The sequence below is a fragment of the Mustelus asterias genome, chromosome 14, assembly GCF_964213995.1.
Source record: "Mustelus asterias chromosome 14, sMusAst1.hap1.1, whole genome shotgun sequence".
NCBI lineage: Eukaryota > Metazoa > Chordata > Chondrichthyes > Carcharhiniformes > Triakidae > Mustelus > Mustelus asterias.
Genome location: NC_135814.1, coordinates 80,990,201 through 81,012,293, shown reverse-complemented (window position 1 = coordinate 81,012,293; position 22,093 = coordinate 80,990,201). Strand labels below are relative to the sequence as shown.

The following is a 22,093-nucleotide window of genomic DNA, read 5'->3' as shown; positions in this document are numbered from 1 at the left end:
TGATTTTAAAATTCACATCCTTGTTTTCAAATCCCTCCATTACCTAACTGTCTCTATTTCTATGATCTCCTCCATCCCCACAACCCGCCAAGATATCTGTGCTTCTCTAATTCTGGCCTCTTGTGCATCCCAATTTTAATCGATTCCAATCAATTGGCGTCTGTGTCTTCAGTTGCTTAGATCCCAAGTTCTGGAATATTCTCCTTATACCTCTCTGCCTCTGCACCTCGTTTTCCTCCTTTAAGACAATCCTTAAAACCCGTCTTTGACTAAATTTTTGGTCATTGAACCTAATGGGCAGGATTCTCCGTTCTCCCAGCCACGTGTATTCTGGCGGTGGAAGGCGGCGTGCTGTTTGCTACCAGAGGGATTCTCTGGTCCCGCCCCTGTCAATGGGATCTCCCATCGATGTCATCCATGCTGCCGCAAAACTCCAGGCAGGGTTGCACTGCTCGCGGGATCGGAGAAAACCGCTGGCGTAAACAGCCAGAAAATTCCAGCCAATATCTCATTATGTAGTTCAGTATCATACCTTGTTTTATAATGCTGCTCTAAAACACCTTATGATGTTTTGTTACATTAAAGGGGCTATATATATAAATATAAGTTGTTGTTTTTGGTTCTGAGTGCAACCTCTGAAGATCTCATTCGCAGTCTATACCGAGTTGTTGACCTCACTCATTCGTAATAATGATTAGTAGCTACAATTGACTTCAATGTTCTTTGGCAAGTCCCTACTTCTGATCACTATCCTGTAATTCCCGTGGAAAAGACAAGTTTTAATTTGTGCTCAGAATATGGGTAATCTGTGCTCTTGTTTACTCTAGACTGTTCGAATGCCCTCCTCACCAGTTTCCCACCTTGCATTCTTCACAAATGTGAGCTTATCCAAAACGCTACTGCCTGTATCCTAACTTAACCCTAGTCCTATTCACCCATCATCTTGTGCTCAGTGAGCTATGCTGGCTCCAAATCAGCCAACGCCTCAATTTCAAAAATCTCAATCTTACATTCAAATTCCTCCATGGCTTCGCCCCTCCTGACATCCAGCTAATACAACCATAGAACCATAGAAAATTACAGCTCAGAAACAGGCCTTTTGGCCCTTCTTGTCTGTGCCGAACCATTTTATGCCTAGTCCCACTGACCTGCACTTGGACCATATCCCTCCACACCCCTCTCATCCATGAACCCGTCCAAGTTTTTCTTAAATGTTAAAAGTGACCCCGCATTTACCACTTTATCCGGCAGCTCCATTGAATCTGTGCTTCTCCAATTCCGGCATCTTGTGGATCTCTGATTTTCATCGTTGCACGACTGGCCTTCAACTGCGCAGGCTCTAAGCTCAGGAATTTTTTCCCTAAATATCTCTGGCCCTCTCCCCATCTTTTTCCTCTTCTGTAATATGTGCCTCACAATCTAACTCTTTGTCCTAGCTTTTAGTCACCTATCTTAATATCTTCTTTTGTATTTCGGTGTCAAACTTTGTTTGATAATTCTCCTGTGAATTGAGCTAAGAAGATAAGAAATAAGGCCACGTGGCCCACCAAGCCTGCTTTGCCATTCAATATGATCATGGCTGGTCTTCTACCGCAATTCTACTTTCCTGCCTTCTACTCTAATTTTACTCTATATACCTTGATCCATTGAGGCCAAAAACCTGTCCAATAAATATGTTCAATAATGGAGCATCCATAACCCCCTGGAATAGAGAATTCCAAAGATTCACAACACTTTGAGTGAATTACAGAATATCCAAAGTGCAGAAGGAGGCCATCTGACCCATCAATTCTGTACTAGCTCTCTGAAAGAGCATTCTACCTAGCCCACTCCCCTGCCTTAACCCCGTAACCGTGCACATTCTCCTCATTTGAATCCTAAACTGTTCCCCTTGCTCTAGATTTCCTAGCCAAGGGAAACAACCTCTCATTATCTACCTGTCAAGCCCCTTCATATTCTGGAATGTTTCAAAGAGATCACCTCTCATTCTTCAAAACTGCAAAGAATATAGACCTAATTACTCAGCCTATCATTGTAGGACAACCCTCTTATCCCAGGAATCAACCTTATTGAATATTTGTGGCCCCACTTCCAATGTAAATCTATCCTTCCTTAAATATGGAGGCTAAAATTGGGCACAATATTCCAGATGTTGTCCCAGCAACAACTGTAGTGGAACTTCTTTATTCTTGTGCTCCAATCCCCTGAAATAAAGGTCAACATGTAGTTATTTTCCTAATTGCTTGCTGTACCTGTATGTTAACTTTTTGTGTATCTTGTACAAGTACATCCAAGTCTCTCGGCAAAATTTGAAAGTTACATTGAAAACACATTTTTCTATTTTTACGAGCAAAGTGAACTTACCACGTTATACCCGATCTGCCACCATGTTGTCCACTCACTTAACCTATCTATATCTCTTTGTGTCCTCCTCACACCTTGAATTCCCACCAGATTTCACTAGATAGGTGAGATTCTCTGGCCTCCCTTCAGCGTTTTTCTCAGTGGTGCACCATTCGCTGGCAGCAGGATCCTTTGGTTCCGCCACTGTCAATGGGAATTCCCACTGAAACCACTCATGTCACCAGGAGACCAACAGCAGCTGGTGCACCGCACTCCATTGTCACAGCCTCCCAACTCTAAAATGCCCCATTTATCACTATTCTCTGCCTCCTTTCAATTACAAATCCCCTATCTCTGCTAATATATAATCTGTAACTCCACAAGTTCTTATCTTTTGTATTAACTTTTCTGTGGCAGCTTATCAAATGCTTTTAGGAAATCCAGGCATACTCCATCTACTGCTTCCTTTTTATCTTCCCTACCAGTTATATCCTCAAAAAAACTCTACCGAATTTGTCAAATAGGATTTCCCTTTCGTAAAACCATATTGACTTGTTCTAATCATACTTGCTTTTCTAAGTGCATTGCTAAAACTTCCTAAATAATAGATTTCAGCACTTTTTCAATGACTAATGTCAGGCTAACTAGCCTGTATTTCTTTGTTTTCTCTCTCCCTCCTTTCTTAAATGACAGTGTTACATTTGCTAACCCTCAATCTGAGGGGATTGTTCCAGAACAGTCGCAGCCAGCACATCTACTATCCCTGCAGCTATCAGTTTTAGAACCCTGGGATATAGGCCAACAGTGGATATGTCAGATTTCAATCTCTTATGTTTCTCCAGTACCTTTTTTCTGCGGTTATCAATTACCTCACACTTATTGGCCCCTACGTTACCACTTGTGTCTTCTACTGTGAAGACAGACAATAAAGTATTTGTCCTCTGTCCTTTCCTCATTCTCTATGATAATTTTTCCTGTCTTTGCTGCTAGGGGATCAATGTTTACTTTGGCTATGCTATTCCTTTTTATATATTTGTAAATGTTCTCACAATGTTCTTTTCATTCCCTGGCTAGTTTACGATATTTTATTATTTATTTCCTATCAACTTTCTGGGGATCCTTTGCAGACGTCTGAAACACTACCAATCCTGAACAATTCTCTGCAATATTACAAACTTCTTTTTTAATCTAATACTATCTTTAACCCTCCTTACTAAGCCATGAGCAGATCTTTCTCACTTAGTTTTTGTTTTTCAATGGAATATATTATTGTTGAACATTTTGATTTGTTTCTTTAAGTGCTTCCCAGTGCTTATTTCCACCATAACATTTAGCCTATTTATCCAATCAAACTTTGCCCCCTCTCTCCTCATTCCTAAGTAATTGGCTTTGTTTAAGTTTAAGATTCTAGTTTGTGATTGGAGAATGACTTTTTCAAAGGTAATGTAGAATTCTATTATATTATGATCACTGTTTTCAAGTAGATCTTTTACTCTGACATTAGTAAATAACTCTGCTTCATTACATGGAGCAAGTATGTAAAGAGAAAGAAATTAATGATGTGGCAGACACAAACTCTTCTGAAGTTGAGATTAAGGCACAATGTTGACTGAGAGTATAGGGATTTTTATTTTATATTTGATATGTACAATCCCGGAACTGGGAATTCTTGTTGGGTGAGTGTTGTGAAAACTTGTTCATAATCTACCTGACTAATGAGTACTGGATGCTGACACTTCTGTAAAAGTTACTCTTCCACAGAACGGATGCTTCTCACATTTACCAGCACTCCATTCACACTAGACCAAACAAAAGGAGCACTATACTGGTAAAAATCATGACATTTTAGGAGGTCCTTGATGATACGTATCAACATACACTTTTTGACAAATCATGTTTATTTGCACTTGCTAAATTTATGTTAAATTTATTTTTCCCCCTCAGAAGAACTTTATTTTGCCTCCTGCCTCACAAACTTAAGGTCCTATAGATGACCAGACAAAAAATGTTAGTCCTGGTTACTAGAAGCTGCACTGGGGTGGCCTGGGTGGAACTTGTAATCAGAGATTCCTGTAGCAAAGTATTCTCTGCCCTTCTCTCCCCCGATTGCTTCACAGCTAAAAAGTAGACAGTGGAGTTTCTCTTCTTATTCTCCAGGTACGCCTACTTCTAGTTTTCTTCTACTTCACCTTTAACTTTTTTGTCAACTCCTCCCCTCTTGATTGCACCAACTCATACTTGGGCCAATTAGGGACCAAACCAGGATTTATTCATGGGGCAGGGGCATAACTGAAATATCAAATAAATACTTTTGCCCCTGCCTTTACTAAAGAACAAGATGCTGTGCAGATCATAGTGAAAGAGGAGGTAATTCAGACAGTTTAAGGGTTTAAAATTGATAATAAGGAGATATTGGATAGGAGTCTGCACTTAAAAGTCGATAAGGTACCAGGACTGAATGGAATGCATTCAAAGATACTGAGGGAAGTGAGTGGAATTGTGGAGGCACCATCCATAATTTTCTAATCCTCCTCAGACTCAGGTCTGGTGCCAAGGAACTGGAAAATTTGAAAAGTTACACCCTTATTCAAAAATTGTGTAAAATTAGCCCAGTCAATTTAAGCTCGGTGCGTGGGGAGCTTCGAGAAATAATACTTTGGGACAAAATTAATAGTCACCTGGGTAAATATGGGTGAATTAAAGATGATCAAGATGGATTGTTAAGGGAACATGGTGTTCAACTAACTTTCTGAAGTTTTTTGATGAGATAACAAAAAAGGTTGATGAGCATAATGTTGTTGATATTTATATTTTGACTTTCAGAAGGCACAACAGACTTCTGGGCAAAGTTATAGATCCTGAAATAAAAGAGATAGTAGCAACATATGCACAAAATTGGCTGAGTGACAGGAAACAGAAAGGAATGGTTAATGGATGTTTTTCAGAATGAAGGGAGGTTTGTAGTTGAACTCCCCAGGGGTTAGTGTTCTGACTCTTGCTCTTCCTGAGGTGAATGGGGCATATTTTCAAAATTTGTGGATGATACAAAACTTGGAAGCATTGTGAACTGTAAGGAGGGTAGAACTTCGAAAGGATATAGATACATTTGTGGAATGGGAGGACAAGTGACAGATAAAATTTAATGCAGGGAAATGTGATATAGAACATAAAACATAGAACAGTACAGCACAGTACAGGCCCTTCGGCCCACGATGTTGTGCCGAACCTTTTCCAAACCAAGATCAAGCTATCCCACTCCCTATCATTCCAGTGTGCTCCATGTGCCTATCTAATAACCGCTTGAAAGTTCCTAAAGTGTCCGACTCCACTATCACAGCAGGCAGTCCATTCCACACCCCAACCACTCTCTGAGTAAAGAACCTACCTCGTACATCCCTCCTATATCTTCCACCACGAACCTTATAGTTATGCCCCCTAGTAACAGCTGCATTCACCCGAGGAAATAGTCTCTGAACGTCCACTCTATCTATCCCCCTCATCATCTTATAAACCTCTATTAAGTCGCTCTCAACCTCCTCCGCTCTAAAGAGAAAAGCCCTAGCTCCCTCAACCTTTCCTCATAAGACCTACCGTCCAAACCAGGCAGCATCCTGGTAAATCTCCTTTGCACTCTTTCCACTGCTTCTACATCCTTCTTATAGTGAGGTGACCAGAACTGCACACAATATTCCAAATGTGATCTCACCAAGGTCCTGTACAGTTGCAGCATAACCCCACAGCTCTTAAACTCAAACCCCCTGTTAATAAACGCTAACACACTATAGGCCTTCTTCACGGCTCTATCCACTTGAGTGGCAACCTTCAGAGATCTGTGGATATGCACCCCAAGATCTCTCTGTTCCTCCACATTCCTCAGAACCCTACCTTTGACCCTGTAATCCGCATTTAAATTTGTCCTACCAAAATGAATCACCTCGCACTTAGCAGGGTTAAACTCCATCTGCCATTTTTCGGCCCAGCTCTGCATCCTATCAATGTCTCTTTGCAGCCTACAACAGCCCTCCACCTCATCCACTACTCCACCAATCTTGGTGTCATCAGCAAATTTACTGATCCACCCTTCAGCCCCCTCCTCCAAGTCATTTATAAAAATCACAAATAGCAGAGGACACAGCACTGATCCTTGTGGTACACCACTGGTGACTGGTCTCCAGTCTGAAAATTTTCCATCCACCACCACCCTCTGTCTTCTATGAGATAGCCAGTTACTTATCCAATCGGCCAAATTTCCCTCTATCCCACACCTCCTTACTTTCTTCATGAGCTGACCATGGGGGATCTTATCAAACGCCTTACTAAAATCCATGTATATGACATCAACTGCTCTACTTTCATCAACACACTTAGTTACCTCCTCAAAAAATTCAATCAAATTTGTGAGGCAAGACTTACCCTTCACGAATCTGTGTTGACTATCCCGGATTAAGCTGCATCTTTCTAAATGGTCGTAAATCCTATCCCTTAGGACCTTTTCCATTAACTTACTGACCACTGAAGTAAGACTAACTGGCCTATAATTACCAGGGTCATTCCTATTTCCTTTCTTGAACAGAGGAACAACATTCGCCACTCTCCAGTCCTCTGGCACTATCCCCGTGGACAGTGAGGACCCAAAGATCAAAGCCAAAGGCTCTGCAATCTCATCCCTTGCCTCCCAAAGAATCCGAGGATATATCTCATCTGGCCCAGGGGATTTATCGACCTTCAGGTTTTTCAAAATTGCTAATACATCTTCCCTCAGAACATCTGTCTCCTCCAGGCTATCAGCCTGTATCACACACTCATCCTCAAAAACATGGCCGCTCTCCTTGGTGAACACTGAAGAAAAGTATTCATTCATCGCCTCTCCTACCTCTTCTGACTCCATGCACAAGTTCCCACTACTGTCCTTGACCGGCCCTAACCTCACCCTGGTCATTCTTTTATTCCTCACACAAGAGTAAAAAGCCTTGGGGTTTTCCTTGATCCGACCCACCAAGGACTTCTCATGCCCCCTCCTAGCTCTCCTAAGCCCTTTTTTCAGCTCATTCCTTGCTAACTTGTAACCCTCAATGGACCCAACTGAACCTTGTTTTCTCATCCTTACATACGCTTCCTTCTTCCTCTTGACTAGACATTCAACTTCTTTTGTGAACCATGGTTCCCTCACTCGACCATTTACACCCTGCCTGACAGGGACATACCTATCAAGGACACGCAGTATTGGTTCCTTGAACAAGCTCCACTTTTCATTTGTGCCTTTCCCTGACAGTTTCTGTTCCCATCTTATGCTCCCTAATTCTTGCCTAATCGCATCATAATTACCCCTCCCCCAATTATAAACCTTGCCCTGTCATACTGCCCTATCCCTCTCCATTGCAATAACGAAAGACACCGAATTATGGTCGCTATCTCCAAAGTGCTCTCCCACAACCAAATCTAACACTTGGCCCGGTTCATTTCCCAGTACCAAATCCAATGTGGCCCCACCTCTTGTCGGCCTATCCACATATTGTGTCAGGAAGCCCTCTTGCACACACTGTACAAAAACTGCCCCATCCGAACTATTCGACCTATAAAGGTTCCAGTCAATATTTGGAAAGTTAAAGTCACCCATGACAACTACCCTGTGACCTCCACACCTATCCATAATCTGTTTTGCAATTTCTTCCTCCACATTTCTATTACTATTTGGGGGCCTATAGACAACTCCTAACAACGTGACTGCTCCTTTCCTATTTCTAACTTCAGCCCATATTACCTCAGTAGGCAGATCCCCCTCGAGTTGCCTTTCTGCAGCCGTTAAACTATCCTTGATTAACAATGCTACTCCACCACCTCTTTTACCACCTTTCCGACTCTTACTGAAACATCTATACCCCGGAACTTCCAACAACCATTCCTGTCCCTGTTCTAACCATGTCTCTGTAATGGCCACAACATCGTAGTCCCAAGTACCAATCCACGCTCCATGATATGATTCATTTTGGTAGGAAGAGACATTATAAAGTAAAGGATGCAATTCTAAAGAAGTGCAGGAACAGAGGGTCAAAGAACAAAGAACAATACAGCACAGGAACAGGCCCTTCGGCCCTCCAAGCCTGCGCCGCTCATGTGCCCAACTAGACCATTCATTTGTATCCCTCTATTCCCAGTCTGTTCATGTGGCTATCTAGATAAATCTTAAACGATCCCAGCGTGTCCGCCTCAATCACCTTGCTTGGCAGTGCATTCCAGGCCCCCACCACCCTCTGTGTAAAATACGTCCCCCTGACATCTGTGTTGAACCTTGCCCCCCTCACCTTGAACCCGTGACCCCTTGTGTTCGTCACCTCTGACCTGGGGAAAAGCTTCCCACTGTTCACCCTATCTATGCCCTTCATAATTTTATACATCTCTATTAGGTCGCCCCTCATCCTCCATCTTTCCAGGGAGAACAGCCCCAGTTTACCCAATCTCTCCTCATAGCTAATACCCTCCATACCAGGCAACATCCTGGTAAACCTTTTCTGTACTCTCTCCAAAGCCTCCATGTCCTTCTGGTAATGTGGCGACCAGAACTGGATGCAGTATTCCAAATGTGGCCTAACCAACGTTCTATACAGCTGCAACATCATATGCCAACTTTTATATTCTATGCCCCGTCCAATAAAGGCAAGCATGCCATATGCCTTCTTGACCACCCTCTCCACCTGTGCTGCCACCTTTAAGGATCTTTGGACTTGTACACCCAGGTCCCTCTGTGTGTCTATACTCCTGATGGTTCTGCCATTTATTGTATAGTTCTTACATTAGATCTACCGAAATGCATCACTTCGCATTTATCTGGATTAAATTCCATCTGTCATTTCTCCGCCCAATGTTCCAGCCCATCTATATCCTGCTGTATTCTCTGACAATGTTCATCACTATCTGCAACTCCAGCAATCTTTGTGTCATCCGCAAACTTACTGATCACACCAGCTACATCTTCCTCCAAATCATTTATAAGTATCACAAACAGCAGAGATCCCAGTACAGAGCCCTGCGAAACTCCACTAGTCACAGATCTCCAACTGGAAAAAGACCCCTCCACTGTTACCCTCTGTCTTCTATGGCTAAGCCAGTTCTCCACCCATCTAGCTAGCTCACCTTTTATCCCGTGAGATTTAACCTTTTGCACCAGCCTGCCATGAGGGACCTTGTCAAACGCTTTACTAAAATCCATATAGACGACATCCACGGCCCTTCCCTCGTCAATTGTTTTTGTCACCTCCTCAAAAAACTCAACCAAGTTTGAGAGGCATGACCTCCCTCGTACAAAACCATGCTGTATATTGCTAATAAGATTATTCAGTTCTAAATGCGCATGTATCCTATCTCTAAGAATCTTCTCCAACAATTTCCCTACCACAGACGTCAAGTTCACTGGCCTATAATTACCCGGGTTATCCTTGTTACCCTTCTTAAATAACGGGACCACATTTGCTATCCTCCAATCCTCTGGGACCTCACCTGTGTCCAGTGAAGAGACAAAGATTTGTGTTAGAGGCCCAGCAATTTCATCTCTTGCCTCCCTGAGGAGTCTAGGATAGATGCCATCCGGCCCTGGGGATTTGTCTGTCTTAATGTTTCCTAAAAAACCTAACACTTCCTCCCTTGTAATTGAGATTTTTTTCTCACGGGTCAACACATCTCTCTGAGACACTACCAGTCAACATGTCCCTCTCCTTTGTGAATACTTATGCAAAGTATTTGTTTAGGATCTCTCCTACTTCCTTTGGTTCTAAGCATAATTCCCCTCCTTTGTCCCTGAGAGGTCCGATTCTTTCCCTAACAACCCTCTTGTTCCCAATGTATGTATAAAATGCCTTAGGATTCTCCTTAATCCTGTCTGCCAAGGACATTTCGTGACCCCTTTTTGCCCTTCTAACTCCCTGTTTGAGTTCTTTTCTACTTTCTCTGGTGTATATGTCCTTGGTCCTTGGAGTATATGTATATAAATCACTGAAGGTGACAGGACATGTTTAGAGATTGGTTAATAAAACCTACAACATCCTAGCTTTATTAATAGAGATATTGGGTATAAAAGCAAAGAAGTTATGCTAAACTTATTTGGTGCACTGCATTGGCCTCAACTGGAGGAATGTGTCCAGTTCAGGACACCACACTTTAGGAAAGGGAGTTGTTGTTGTGGGAGGCGAGGGAGGAAACTGCAGAGGCTCTGACGCAAATTTTTAATTCTTCTCTGGCCACCAGGGAGGTCATGATGTGGAGATGCCGGCATTGGACTGGGGTAAACACAGTAAGAGTTTTAACAACACCAGGTTAAAGTCAAACAGGTTTATTTGGTAGCAAATGCAATTAGCTTTCGGAGCGCTGTTTGAGAGCAGATTTCCACTCCATCTGATGAAGCAGCAGCGCTCCGAAAGCTAATGGCATTTGCTACCAAATAAACCTGTTGGACTTTAACCTGGTGTTGTTAAAACTCTTACCAGGGAGGTGCCAGAGGACTGAAGAGCAGCTAATGTGGACACATTATTTAAGAAAGGTTATAGAGACAAGCCAGGGAACTACAGACCAGTGAGTCTCACGTCTGTGGTTGAGAAACTACTGGAGTAGATTCTGAAGGAGAGAATCTATCTCCATTTGGAGAGGCAAGGTTTGATCAGAGATAGTCAGCATAGTTTTGTCAGAGGGAGGTCATGCCTAACAAATTAGATTACATTTTTTGAGCATGTAACCAAGTGTGTAGATAAGAGTAATGTGGTTAATGTAGTTTACATGGATTTCAGCAAAGCCTGTGACAAAGTCCAACATAGGAGACTTATTAAGAAGGCAAATGCACATGGGATACAGGGTGATCTGATAAGGTGGATTCATAACTGGCTTAGTGGTAGAAGACAGAGGATGATAGATGGCTGCTTCTGACTGGAGGTCAGTGACCAATAGCATACCACAGGGATCCATGCTGGGCTCCCTATTGTTCATCATTTATATAAATGACATAGATGACTACATGGGGTGTAGGATCACTGTTTGCTGATGACACAAAGATTGGCCGGGTGGTTAACAGTGAGGTTGAGTGTCTTAGGTTACAGGAAGATATAGATGAGATGAGATGAGATGGATGGATGAGTGGCAGATGGAATTTAACCCTGAAAAATGTGAGGTGATACAAGTTGGAAGAAGGAATTTGAGAAGGAAGTATACTATGAAAGGTTTGGCATTGGGAAGTTCCAAGGAACAACGGGACCTTGGCGTGTTTGTCCATAGATCTCTGAAGGCGAAAAGGCAGGTTAATAGGCTGGTGAAAAAGACATATGGCACACTCGCCTTTATCAATCTGGATATAAATTACAAAAGCAGAGAGGTCATGATGGAGTTGCATAGAACTTTGATGAGGCCACAGCCGGAGTACTGTGTGCAGTTCTGGTCACCACATTATAGGAATGATGTGATTGCACTGGAAGGGGTGCAGAGGAGATTCACCAGGATGTTGCCTGGGATGGAACATTTAAGTTATAAAGAGGGGCTGGATATCCTTGGGTTGTTTTCTCTCGAGCAGAGAAGACTGAGGGGCGACCTGATTGCGGTGTTCAAGGTTATGAGGGGCACGGATAGAGTGGATAGGGAGCAGCTGTTCCCCTCAGTTGAAGGGTCAGTTACGAGGGGACACAAGTTAAAAATGAGGGGTGGGAGGTTTAGGGGGGATTTGAGGAAAAACCTTTTACCCAGAGGGTGGTGACGGTCTGGAATGCACTGCCTGGGAGAGTGGTGCAAGCTGGATGCCTCACATCCTTTAAAAAGTACCTGAATGAGTACCTGGCACGCCATAACATTCAAAGCAATGGGCCAGGTGCTGGCAAGTGAGGTTTGGTGGGACAGACCAGGACCTTTCATGCGTCGGTGCGGACTCAATGATCCATGACAAATCCATGCTGACTATCCCTGATCAAACCTTGCGTCTCTAAATGGAGATAGATTCTTCCTTGCTCAAATACATAGAAATACATAGAAGTCTAAATTAAGTTTAGAGTGTATATGTGAGCTGCAAGCACAAACAGCCCTTTGGAAATATGATGGACTGATCATATCTGACTCAAAAAAGGGATGATTGGATGTTTAATGTTCCTGGATACAAGGTATTCAAGAAAGATAGGACAGGAAAAAAAGCATAAGCAGTTCTGAATAAGAAATAATACTGTGCTAAAAATAATCTTCTTGGGTGATCAAAAGCAGAATCTATCCAATTTAAGTAAAGAAACAACTTTCTGGACCACCAAATAGTGGTGAATGGGGTAGAGGAGCAGATTTGCAAAAGATTTTGTGGGAGGTGCACAAACGACAGTAAAAAGATAATTCATGACTTTAACTGATATTGAATGGGAGAGTGATTGTGTTAAGGGCAGAGAGAGGGAGGAACTTCTGAAGTGCCACCCACAAAGCCTCGCTGGATGATCCCTCAGTTATTTAATCTCTGACCACTATTCTGATGCTGCCCTTAATCAAAAATGCAACTCCCCCTCCTCTTTCCTCCACCTCTGTCCCCCCAAAGCACCTGTACCCTAGAACATTAAGCTGCCCGTCCTGTCCCTCCCTTTGTCATGTGCCAGTTATGGCTATAACATCCCAATCCCACATACCTATCCATGCCGTGTTCATCAGCCTTACCTGTCAGCTCTCTTGCGTTGAAATAGATGCAATTTAATCCAACAGGTTTTCCCCACTCCCAGCCATGCTCCTGCCTATCATGTCTATTCAGCTTGCTGTTGCTGAGTGCTGCATCTCCTTTCAGCCCTTCATTTGCTTCCCTGCTGCTCAGGATCCCATCCCTCTCGCAATCTAGTTTAAACCCTCCCTTGTAGTACCAGCAAATCTGCCGCCCCAGGATATTGGATGCAGTTCTGATGTAGCCTAGGCCTCTTAAACAGGTCACCTCTGCCCCAGAAAAGATCCCAATCTGAATCCCTGCTCCCTGCACCAATTCTTTAGCCACACATTCATCTGCCACATTCTCTTGTTCTTACTCTCACTAGCATGTGGCACTGGAAGTAATCCAGAGATTACCATCCTCGAGGTCCTGCTTCTTAACCTTTTTCTTAGTGCTCTATAATCACTCCTTAGGACCTCATCCCTATTTCTATTTATGTCATTTATGTCAACGTGCACAACAGCTTCTGGCTGCTCACCCTCCCCCTTGAGAATGTTCTGCAGCCTCTCTGAGATATTCTTGACCCTGGCACCTGGGAGGCAGCACACTGCTCAAATAGGCTGTTGTGTTTTATGTGTGGCCCTGGAACAAAGAACAATACAGCACAGGAACAGGCCCTTCGGCCCTCCAAGCCCGCGCCACTCCCTGGTCCAAACGAGACCATTCTTTTGTATCCCTCCATTCCCACTCCATTCATGTGGCTATCTAGATAAGTCTTAAACGTTCCCAGTGTGTCCGCCTCCACCACCTTGCCCGGCAGCGCATTCCAGGCCCCCACCACCCTCTCTATGTAAAATATGTCCTTCTGATATCCATGTTAAACCTCCCCCCCCTCACCTTGAACCTATGACCCCTCGTGAACGTCACCAGCGACCTGGGAAAAAGCTTCCCACCTTTCACCCTATCTATGCCTTTCATAATTTTATACACCTCTATTAGGTCACCCCTCATCCTCCGTCTTTCCAGTGAGAACAACCCCAGTTTACCCAATCTCTCCTCATAACTAAGCCCCTCCATACCAGGCAACATCCTGGTAAACCTCCTCTGCACTCTCTCTAAAGCCTCCACGTCCTTCTGGTAGTGTGGAGAGTACTAACAGACTACACAGTCATGTAGGATAACACAGCCAAGTCCAGTCTTGTTCCCACTCAACTGTTATTCCTATATAACTACTGGCTACTGGTAAGGAGTAGAAATTATGATTAATTATTTTTTATTCCTCACCCAGGATTGAGATGGACAACAGTTGTACCTCTTCCACTGCACCAGTTGACACTAACTAACAGTATAGGTTGAATTAATTCTGGGTCTAGATAGTTAAGAATGATTAGGATCTTACTGTACTTACTTCTTTGTATATTTCTGCACTGTTGACCCCACCCACCCCCCCCCCCCCCCACTCCTTCAACTCCAACTAATGCTTATATCTGAATAACAAGGCCTTATTTTTGCTGCATTTTCAAAACAACAAGATGGTCCATTGATGAGAACTATGGGAGGGGAAGAGGTCAATATTAGGTAAGATGTTGCTTATTGCTGATTCTGTTAATAGATTCTCTAGTGCTGTCAGCACCAGAATAAATCTGAAAATGTTTATGTGCCTCATTTATATTACTTAATATCAAAACAAAAAAAAAACACACCACATTCATTTAGTCAGATATTCTCCATCACTACTTACGACCAAAAGGAAAATGAGACAAAAGAACCATTATAAAACCAAATTACGCAGAGTTGCTTTTCAGGTTAATGAGGCGAAGGGCTAACTCCTTCTCCCTTTTAATAATGAGCTAATGGAACACGAGAAAAGCTTCCATTCATTAAGATATGGATCGCATGGACTATCATGTCATTGAGCTGAGAACAAACATGTTACCTTTCTACATTAAAGGCTCATCGGATTACTTGGTGATGGCCTGTTGGTAAACTGATTCCAGAAAAATTAATATTTACTGTTTATCACTGGTACAGGAAAGAAGTTAACTGAATTGTACAGGAAAGATGTTCATTATTTATTGATGCTGTTTTGTTAATATCAGCCATCTTGCTATGGCTGATAACGATACACAATAATCAAAATGGTAATAAGTTCTGACATAAAGGGAAGGGGGAACAGGCAAAGAGTGGGTCAATCTCTCAGATTTTCTAATGGTCAGTTCAGAGTAACCCAGCTGCTTCTCCCCGACTTAACTACAATGGCATGCATCTCAGTAGGATGTTACCAAATGTTTTACCGACAAATATTACTTTTGAAGGTGAAACCACTGTTATGTAGACAAATATGGTCGCCACTTTATGCGCAGAAAGCGTCACAATGACTGAACAATTAGATCATCTGTTTTCTAGTGGTGTTCAGTTAGGGATAAATGTTGGTCAGGGAGTTGGTGGTGCTTCCTTGCACCACAAGTATCCCATTGATCCTGACTGCAATGTTGACAGAGTCTAAACCTGATCGACAGTTTGTGATTTAAGTTCCTCTTTTGCAAATGACTCTAAAGCTATTCAGGTCTGCCAGGGATAGAAGGGGCATGTCAGCCACAATATCCCCATTCCAGCAGAGAGTGGCAAAGTCAACCCTTTGCCCCCAACCCAAGCCCACTCAACCCCAAGACCCTTGACGGACCCGTCCTCTGCAGCCTGGAAGCCAGCAGAGAGGAAAATGGCCACTGGACCTACATCCTTGAGCCCCCTCAGGGCCCAAGGTGCCAAGCTAGGTTGTCAGTGCCAGGGTGTTGTGGGCAGTGCACTGTTGGCACTGCCAAGGCACCCAGCTTGAATGGAGGTTGAGTGCGGTTTGAGAGGAGGGCCTAGGGGAATGGGGCAGAGTGGGGGGTCTAGGAGGGAAGTGGGCTTAGTGGGGCATCTGGAGGGGAGGAAGGCGGAGTGGGAGGGGTGAGTGGGGAGAAGGTGGCCTGAGGCGGGGTGGGGGGGGGAGAAGGGGAGGGTCCGGTCAGGTCACCCTCATGCCTGCATATATGCAGGGGGGAAATGGCCCATTATTTGTGGGTGATGGGGAGAATGCCCATCATTGGTGAGGGATTGGTAGTCAGTGGGGGCAGGGACATAATTTCATTTTTTGAGGGGAGGGACCCTGTCTCTGAGTACGGAGATTGGGAAGCCTGGTCTTGGAACAGCAGGGCTGGCTGGCAGGTTGTTCAAAATGAGCTTATTACCATCTTTCAGGTGGGTGAATCTCACATGAAAGAAGCTACCAATACCACTGGGAAACACTCCCGTTTTCCCGCTGGCTTGGGTATTTAGCCTCAAAAGGGGCGAATCGCGATGAAGATATGCTTTGGTGATAGGTCTGTGCAAAGCAAATGGTGGCAGTTGCAACCTTCAGTTGAAAAGCTGATTGTTCCTACATGAAAAATGGAAATGTAACAAAGGGTGTGATTTTCCAGTCCTTCCCATTGGCAGGATCTTCCAGTCCTGCCAAAGTTAATGGAGATTTGATTGGCTTATTGCATCCACCATGAGGAAACTCAACATGACAGGGGCTGGAAAATCCAGGCCAAAATCTTATTGGAACATTATTCTGAGAATTAGAACACTATAATGGAAGGTGTTAGCATTAAATAATGGGTTTATTGAAGACGATATTAATTTGCTTTCAGGTTTATTCCAGCAAGGTAACCATTGCATAATTCAGGAAACAAGCTTCAGTTATATAGAGCTGTTCTGCCACATCCTACAGTATGATGAGTTTATTAATTTATATTTTGCAATTGCAATCAGCCCTCTCTTATTGCATTGTGTTACCAGCATTAATTTCTGTTGCGAGGAATGTAATTTTTTGAAATAGCAAGTTTATTTCTGCCAACTTTTTTAAACTATTATTTTTGCTTGCAAGCTGCAATTAAAGTTCATGAGGATAAAAATCCCTCTGCAGGTTCCCACAAAGCTTAGTGAATTCTAGAAGGAAGACCCTCTGATATGGGCGACTAAATGACAAGTGTCTCCAGGACATGGCTGTCAGCAACACAGGAAAATAATCATAGGGACATTAAAAATTGTATGCATTTTTTGTTTTTGTTTATTACTTCCAAAAATATGACAGAAGGATAAAAACTGGGAAGAGCATGTAGAGAGAAAAGGAAAGGGCTACTATAAGATTGGCAGACTCTGCTAGGGTTTATATTTAGTCAACCTAGATGTAGGATTTACTTTAAATCAATGGGGAGCAAGTTTGCTAGTAATACCTTTAATTAGTCCATACATATAAATATATCTTCTGTACATTTTTAGAAATTAAACAAAGAAACTTAGGTGCAGTTACAGAGTGCCCCTTTGATACCAAACGTATGTTAGATACATTCCTTTAAATTACCCAACTGTTGGAATCACAAGGCCAGAAAGGACACTTAATTTCCTCACCAGACACCCTATCAGAAACAACTGATACAAGAGTGAGTTTTAATGAAGCTGCCTTCACCATTGCTAATCAAAACAGAGTCAGAAAGATATTAATGTCTTAGCTAATGAAAAAGTTATGGTAGGGGACTTAGTGGGAACTGACAAGAATTAATGGTAACATAATGATACCCCTTGAAACCATAGGTAGTGATAAAAAGCTCAGTCATTGAATTGATAAGCAATATATACATGTGTTTCATTATGTTATCAATAAACAAAACTTATCAGGGCTATAATTGGGAAATATCCTGAACGCAAGATGAGATGACCACATCCCTTAGAGATTCAGTTAACTTCACTGACAAGGCCATAAAATATTAATGGCTTTTGTAGGCCTCCTTTATCAATTAAAGAATACCATGTGAGACTGTTTTAGTGAAGATGCTTTGTGAGGCTGCTATCAAAAGTAGAGACATGATGTCTGACTAAGAGACTAGAGGACAGACTTAGGGATGATATATTGGGGTATCCCATGAGGTATCGTGATCTCATAGATCAGGGTGGTTCAGTAGTTTTTCTATTGGATCAATACGTAAAGTATGTCATTTGTGACACTTTTGATTGGATTGTGTCCAACTGACTATGAGCTGCAGAATTGTATAAACCAGGATGATTTTCTTTGTCTGTTGGAGTGGTGTCTCGACCCATTGTGCCGAGAACCAATCCCCTTTCTAGCAAGTAAAATAAAGACAATCTGTCGGTTAAGTATTTTGTGTTAATGTGTGTTTGTGTTAAAGTCCAACTCGGAAGTCGAGATTTTGACAGGCAGTTGGTCGTTATGTGATGACACCTCCAGAAATACATCCAACCAGAGTTGTCAACCCCATCAGTAACCCGGGACCTGCAATTACTGATCTTGATATTTCCATTTAGACATGTCAGGAGAGATCTATCTTCAGTATCCTCCATCAACTCCTCCCTCTAATCCAATGATGGCCTCGAGTTTTACTAGTTTATATTAGTTCTAATTGCATAAATTTCTTCAAACCAATCAAAAGCCAACAAATGAAATCATGGGAGTTTTAAATGAAATCTATTTTGAGCACAAGTGAGGTTTCCATGATTTATAATGGAAAATTGATCCCACCCATTAAAATAATGAGCATGGTAAATTTCAGCTAATTGCAGCCCTCTGTATCCCTTCAAGGAGACTCTTCAAGTTAGGTGCAAAGGCACTTGTGGGTATGTTTTTAAAGCATGTTTTAAATATCAATGTGCAATTAAGAAACTTAGAAACTCCTTGGGGTATACTAATGACAATAGTAAATGGTTTTACTTTTTAAAAAAAGTCATCTGCAATGATTTTTAACTCAGGTTAATCATAGATGTACAATTTGCACCCAGATTGTCGAACGTGTCCAAAATAGAAACTCTACTGTGACCAGAAGAAAGTACATTTTTCCATTTCCCACACCAGCTATCTCATGGTCCCTAAGAATGAGATTGCCAATTTGCACAAAATTTTGGATAATTATGTTCTGTGGCGAATCAAACACCAAACATTGAATTCTATCAGACTGCCTGATTTTAGGGTTGAATCACAAGGACAGCCTATTCCACTCAATTTAGCTTTCTGCACTTTGCGTATCAGCTTTGTTCCATATCACTTTCTTCAGCAGTTACATTCAGAAGGTCAAGCAATCACAATAGAAGATCTGATCTTGCTTGCAAAGAGCACTACCATCAGCTCTCCTGCTCTATTGAAAATTATATGTCTTCTTTGGTTGATGCTATGGTTGCTGTCAGCCAAACCCAACCTTTTCTCCTTGATTGAAGGGGATTCAGCAATAACAATGATAATATGGAAATCTTTCCTCTCTCATCAGCATTTTCATCCCATAATGCAGGAAGCTGGAGATGAGTCCTGGGTAGACATTGGCAGCTCTTAAACAGCTATTATTTAAATGTAGTTAGTGCAGATTGCTACAGGCATCTCAACCAAGTCCTAACCTAATTTCACTCAACACCTTCTCCAGCATGGTCACTGAATTGTAATCAGGTTCATCTGACTTACCCCTTTCTACTTTCTAACTGAAATGCTGATGTCAACTGTGACACCCCAATGCATAATTGGCTGATAACATCTAACAGAATGAAGATCAGTGACTGGAACCTTCTGGATCAGTATAGTTAAGTACCACATCTAAAGAACAATTAGGAAAACTTAAAAAATTATTTTCATTTCTCTTGCATCATTTATCTGCTCAGTTGCTCTCACACTACCCATATTGTTTACCTGTGTACTTTATCTCATCCCATTGTCTCCATATTTAATAAACTTGTTGCTTAGTTTTTGCTTTGCTTTGCACACTCATTTGTTGATGTTCAACTATTTAGATTTTAATAATTGAAGTTCTTGTTTACTCTATTTACCTTTTATCCACACCATTTAATTATTAGAAGGGGAGCAAAGTTAAATTTCCATGCTTCTTCCAACGTTGCTAGCAAATTAGCCATGCGTATTGGTTTCAGGGTAGAATTTATATTCTCAAACAATTGGGTACTGCCCAATCTTTGCATGATGCCTTCCTCTGAAAAGAAGCTACAAAATGGGGAACCTGCTTAGGTATGAGGTCGGAAGAATATAGCTACTCCTCTCCCACCACAGTGTCCATAATCTGCTGAAGAGATGGGAAATAAACCATTGAACACTAATATTACACTCAGCCCCGACAACAGAATTTACCAGGTGTGCTTTACCTGGATAATTCTAGCATCCTAAAGCGTATAAACGTAGCCTCACCTCCAAGAGTATGTCATACCTTTAGAGCCTCACTGTGCAGGTCTTCACTGGATGAAGTAATTTCTCGTGTTCTTTCAGTTTTCCTTTTTACCTCTTCCTCATCAGATGAAGCGCCTTTGTCACTGATATTGCTGGCTAATTCACCCAATTTCTTCTTTAGCTTTTCTTCTTCTATGTCTGCATCCGTCAAATCAAGACCCGAGGCTTCAGAGTCAACTGGAGGTGACACTGGAAGCCTACCTGCGTTGGCTGGTGACTGCAAAATCAATGAGAATTTTTAAAAATACATAGAATTATATAGAATATACTGCACAGACATTGATCATTTGGCTCAAGCAAACTGGTGTTTATACTCCCCTGAAGCCTAATCCCATCTTTCCTCTTCTAACATTATCAACTGTTGGAGTAAAATCAAAATTAAAGGACACAAAATGGTTACCTGGCACAAAATGGACTCTGGGAAAAGACATTAAGATGTGCTGACTTGGGCACAGACATTGCACAGCAAGTTAAAACCTGTTAGTGTTTGAATTGCTGCAGGAAACAGATCAGACCTGGAGGCACCTTAGCTTTAGATAAAAGCAGGACCCAAAACAAAGAGTTTTGATAACGAGATCAGTCATTGACGGGGGACATAAATGCATAAATGTATCTCTATGTACAACGATGTGTTAACTGCCATTGTCCTCGTCTACTCTATGTGTAATGATGTGTTAACTGTCGATGTCCGTCCTTGTCTACTCTATGTATAACAATGTGCTAACGGCTAATGTCCATACTTGTCTATTATTTGAAAAAGTATAAAGATGCTCAACTGCCATTGTAAAGTTGAGAAGGTGACTGCGTGCACTGCGGAGAGCCCAGCGCTTCTCCCAAAGCTTTGTCCGAATAAACTGCATGTTGAATCTTTAAGTCTGACTCCGAGTGGTGATTTTCCCACAACACAACCTAACCCTCTATTCCCTTCTCCCTCTTACGTCTATCCAGCTTCCCTGCAAACACATCTATACTATTCACTCTATCTACTCTATGCCTGGCAAAATGACATAACCAGCAAGGCAAAGAGGAGAGCTCACCAATCAGAAAAGGCGGAGGTACAAAGAAGAGCCAGGGAAATCAAGAACCGATGATGGACTGAGAAAGCTAAGGAGCTGCAATTTTTTGCTGAAAAGCACGACACCCTGGGCTTCTGCAGTACCAGCAAGACAATATATATGGATCCAACACCCTATGCCTCAAACCGGTGCAGAGTAAGCATCGAACCTTCTTGAGAGACAGAGAAAATATCAACCTTCAGTGGAGGGAATACTTCAAAGAACTCCTAGGTGCATTGGCCATGCTAAATTCTCCCTCAGTGTACCCGAATAGGCACCAGAATGTGGCAACTAGGGGATTTTCACAGTAACTTCATTGCGGTGTTAATGTAAGCCTACTTGTGACACTAATAAATAAACTTTAAACCATGATACAATCATTGATGAGGATGTGCTTGAGGAAATCTCCCAACTCTCCATCAAATATAATCTTGGACTCCCACCAGGCATAGACAAAGTCAAAGTGCAGAATGGAAAAGCCACAGGAGTGGATGGGGATTCCAGCGGAGATTTTCAAACTTGGAGGAGGAGCGATCACCCATCATCTCCATCAGCTGTTCCTAAAAATCTGGATATTCCTGCCGACCTCAGGGATGCTGTCATCGCCACGATCTTCAAGAAAGGAGATAAAGCTGACAGTGGGAGCTACCGAGGAATCTCCCTACTCTCCATTGCTGAGAAGATCATCTCCTGAATCCAAGCCAGCCGTCTTCTCCAGTCTCTGAGGTATTCCTCCTGGAAAGCCAGTGTAACTTTTGATGAAACCATGGGACAAGGGACATGATTTTCCACTGCTGGACAACT

At 42.4% G+C, this 22,093-nt stretch overlaps 1 protein-coding gene across 10 annotated transcripts in view; it reads right to left on the bottom strand.

Moving 5' to 3' along the window:
• LOC144503796 (melanophilin-like) overlaps window positions 1–22,093 on the bottom strand; it is a 163,060-nt gene that overhangs the window by 27,926 nt on the left and 113,041 nt on the right. For all 10 annotated transcript variants that reach the window (XR_013499558.1, XM_078228691.1, XM_078228696.1 and 7 more), the window contains one exon: window positions 20,215–20,451. Coding sequence is in view for 9 of the 10 variants with exons in the window: in XM_078228691.1 (XP_078084817.1) it covers window positions 20,215–20,451 (237 nt within the window). In the remaining variant the exon portion in view is untranslated. The remainder of the gene's footprint in view (window positions 1–20,214; window positions 20,452–22,093) is intronic.